The 4,259-nt window shown below is 42.8% G+C and overlaps 1 protein-coding gene across 1 annotated transcript; it reads left to right on the forward strand.

The window, feature by feature from the left end:
* Positions 1–382: 382 nt before the first annotated feature.
* On the forward strand, positions 383–1,450 carry LOC105993441 (melanoma-associated antigen 10-like). The gene has a single exon (XM_013026713.1). The coding sequence runs from the start codon at positions 383–385 to the stop codon at positions 1,448–1,450; it is 1,068 nt and encodes a 355-aa protein (XP_012882167.1).
* Positions 1,451–4,259: the final 2,809 nt, after the last annotated feature.

Below are 4,259 nucleotides of genomic sequence, written 5' to 3' on the forward strand. Positions count from 1 at the left end.
GCAGATAATTCCGAGGTAGGACAAGCGTAAAGACAGTGTGTGCACTCTAAACTGGCACCAAAGACCCCACTAAATCTTAGAACAGATGGAACCTCTCTTTGCCCAGCCTCACACAGAATGTCAGACTTGGTTAGAATCCTGCACCATGTTGAGCTTTTCACTTACTCCCACAGGCTTCAGGCATTAGGTATGACAAGAGAGACAGGAACCTGTATGGTCCTAAAACAACAAATAGAGAACATGTGATACTCCATGTGAGTGTCACCAGCAGGGCAGTTAGGAGCCAGAGCTACTCACATCTTCCCTCTCTCCCCAAGGACTGTGAATCTCGATCACGGAGGGCCTGTCCACTCTCTACCTGTTGTCCTGAAAGAAAGTCATCATGTCTCAGAACCAGAACAGCCAGCTCTCTGAGATTGAGGAAGCCCCTCAGGCCCAAACAGAGTTAGCAGGCCTGGTGGGTGAGCAAGTCCTCCAGGCTGAAGAGGAAGTCACAGCCGTCACCTCCTCTTCCATTCCTGTGCTCTCGGAGACCACAACGGAGGTATCAGCAGGCTTGGTGAGTGAAGGGATCCACAAAGCTGAGGAGGAGGAAGAGCTCCCTGTCTCTGAATCTTTCTCTTCCACTCCTCCGATCCAGAATACCACGATGGAGTTTCCTGCTACTGTGAATCAACATTTCCAACGTCCTCAGCTAGCTACCTCTTCCTTCAGTGCCATGGAATCCAACCCACGGAGCCGGTACATTTTTGGATCCAGAAACCACCGGCAAGCAGTACGTATGTGTCATCAGCGCACTCCGGTGTATCCTGCTTCTTTGCAGCAAGATGCCATAGCGTTGGTGCCCTACTTGCTCTTGAAATATTGGATGAAGCAACCAGCCATCAAGGCAGAAATGCTGAATTACATAATCCCCAATCACCGTCATTATTTCTCGATCATCTTCAGGAGAGCCCGTGCCTGTATGCAGCTGCTTTTTGGTATTAATGTGGAAGAAGTGGATCATACCGTCAACACCTATGTGCTTGCCACTGCAGCAGGGCTCACCTATGATGGGATTATGAGTGACGTGCAGGGCTTGCCCAAGACGGGCCTCCTGATAATTGTCCTGTCCATCATCTTCATGGAGGGCAACCGTGCCAGGGAGGAGTTTGTCTGGCATGCGCTGAGTATGATGGAGGTGTATGCTGGGAGAGAGCATTGCCTCTTTGGAGATCCCAGGAAGCTGGTCATGGAAGATTTTATTCAACAAGGGTACCTGGAATACCAGCAGGTGCCAGGCAGTGTTCCTGCTCGCTACGAGTTCCTGTGGGGCCCAAGGGCTCGTGCCGAAACCACCAAGATGAAAATCCTGCAACACTGTGCCCAGTTTGGTGGAGTTGATCCTAGATCCTTTTCGGCCCTCTATGAAGAAGCTTTGAGAGATGAGGAAGAGAATGCTCACCCATGATTGAAGTTAGAGTAACTGGGTGGGTGGGTGGGGATTTTATGTAGGGGAGACATGTTCGGGGGCAGGGAAATATTCATATTATAGTGAAGATCATGTCAGTAGCTTCTGCACCATGTAAAATCACTGTTCATTTTCTGTTTAAAAAGGGAAGGCAGCCACGTTGTTTGGGAAGAACATGGTATAAAATATTTTGTCTTTCTATTTGTTTGGATGACTTTGAGGGTGACTTTTGTTTCTCTGGGTTTTTTCAGATCTATGTTTTAATCTAAAGTTTCATTAATTTGAAAACAGAAGGTTACAAATACCAGTAGTTTCACATTAAGTGCTACTAATAATTGATAGGAATTAGTCTGGCTAATTGTTTACTTTGTGACCTGAAACAGGATAATAAGGCACGAGGGTAGGAATATCCTAGGAAGTGGGAAAGGACATAGCTGTACAACAGATTTACAGGATAGAATAATTGAAGGTTCATACCTGCCTTCCCTTATGCTTTTGTCTGTCTCATGACATTAAAAACTATATTATGTCTGCTTAGAATTATTATGCCTTTTGCTCATGTACGTGAAATCATCTCTTAATAAATAAATTCTTCAACCTTATGTCTCATTTATTCTTCAAATCTTCATTTTAGCATCTGATTTTGGGGTGGCTTTTGATTAGTGGGAGAAGATGAATAAACTAGGATCAGACTTGCTAACTCTTGTACATGTTATGATGGCATTTTGGTCAGCTGCCTTGTCAGAGAGCTAGTCAGAACTCCCCCAAAAGGGAAGGAAAGGTAAAGATTTAGTGCTCTCCAGGGGAGAGCAACTCAGTGTCATTATTCTCATTAAGACTTTTTGAGACTTGAGAATATGTAGTTTCTTCTTTGGGAGTTGATTGTAACAAAACTGCAGTTTTAGTAGGGCAGCTCTTCATAAGGTGTCACTCCTGGGAGAATTAGAAATTGATCTGGCTATTTTCTTTGGATTCTGAATAAGGCTAATAGGAGGCTCTACCTGTAAGTTATTGTACATATGGCTGGAGAAAGCAGAGCTAGATAATATAGCCCACCATCTGCACGGGTTTCTTTTTAAAAAAATTTTTTATTGTAAAGATACTATACAGAGGGTTACAGTTACATGAGCAAGGTAATGAGTACACTTCCTATTGAGCATTGTTTGAGATATAAGGGTGAGTTTGTGATGAAGTGAGGCCTTGAAGTTGCTTTGCTACCTGGCTGGGAAAGCCTGCCTGACTTTTCAAATAGCATTTAATAGGTAATCTCTGATATAATTTGGCCAACTGAAAACAAGTCCTAGATTTTGGGAATAGCTGAGTTGAATGAAATTTTTGTTAATAGAGTAAAATCTTCAGCCATAAAATGAGTAACATTCTATCATTTACGGAAACATGGAGGAGATCACCATATTATTTGAAACAGGACAGATTCTGAAAAGAATCTGTGTTGCATCTTTACTCTCATATACAGACTTTAGCCCACCCCCAATAAAATATGAAAATGACCTGGATATACAATAGGAGAGTATCTCATGCTGGGGAACAAGTATAGGGAGAGGAAAAGAAAGGAGATGGTTATGTCCTTGAATATTACTATGACTGCTACTACTACTACTACTACTACTACTGAGGTTGAACTCAAGACTCTCACACTCTCATTTGGCTTTTTTGGCCAGTCCTAGGGCTTGAACTCAGGGCCTGAGCATTGTCCCTAAGTTCCTTTTCTCAAGGCTAGCACTTGAGCCAAAATGCCACTTCCAGCCTTTTCTGTTGATGTGGTACTGAGGAATTGAACCCAGGGCTTCATGCATATTAGGCAAGCACTCTGCCACTAACCAGCATTCCCAGCCCTCGTTTGGCATTTTTGCTCAAGGCTCTACCTTTTGAGCCTTACCCCCACCTCAGAATTTTACTTGCTTTTTAAAGATAAGTATCTCACAGATATTTCTTCCTGATCTGACTTAGAATGGCATTCCCCACACCTCAGCCTTCTGTGTAGCCAGGATTGGAAGAATGGGCTATCAATGCCTAGCCTGGAACATTACTCAAGTACAATGCGCACACATATAAAAATAGAATAATGAAACCTATAAAAATAAAGATTGAAGAAGAAAATGAGAGTCTTCAAGCAGGAAATTTGCTCAGAGAGAAGGGAGAAATTGGGTTTAGACTCAAATTCTAGGAGCTTCCCTACACAGAAGAGTTCCTACAACCAGGTCTTGCAAAATGTTTATGGGCAAGGAAATTATCTTGAAATTCATTCCTGGTAGTTAATTTTCATGGATTAACTATTCCATCTTCAACTGAGCTACATATTTCTAATATTTCCCAGTGAACAATTACAACATGGACAACATCCCAGCTGGGGAAGAGCTGGGATCAAATATTATTCAAAACGAGAGCCTCTCACATTGACTAAAGCTCCAGCACGCACAGATCACAGCACCAGGGTTCTGCATACATAAGGCAGTCCTCCTAGACAGACCTTATCAGATTTGCTTCACACATGAAGAGCCACAGGCAGGATAAAAACCCAATGTTTACGTGACGGAAAGAGCTTGCATCCCTGGCGTAGCTGAGAGCAGGAGAGGACCCACCAAACCACATTGAAATTCATCCATCCCCCAAAGCAATCTTTTACTGCCTTAGGCCATTCAAATCTCAGGTTTAATCCACCTTTTCCTGCTTAAAGGTATTGCAACTACTATATAGATGCTTATTGGCTGTTGGGTTTTTTTTACATGTTTTAGCGACAAAAAAAACAGTAATTTATTCTTTTAGTGAAAAAACTCTAAAAGTCCAAACA

This window comes from Dipodomys ordii, unplaced genomic scaffold (genome assembly GCF_000151885.1).
Source record: "Dipodomys ordii isolate 6190 unplaced genomic scaffold, Dord_2.0 Scaffold96, whole genome shotgun sequence".
NCBI classification, from domain to species: Eukaryota; Metazoa; Chordata; class Mammalia; order Rodentia; family Heteromyidae; genus Dipodomys; species Dipodomys ordii.

Bases quoted from the DNA above. Each gene is read 5' to 3' on its own strand.
- LOC105993441 (XM_013026713.1), top strand. From the start codon at position 383: ATGTCTCAGAACCAGAACAGCCAGCTCTCTGAGATTGAGGAAGCCCCT.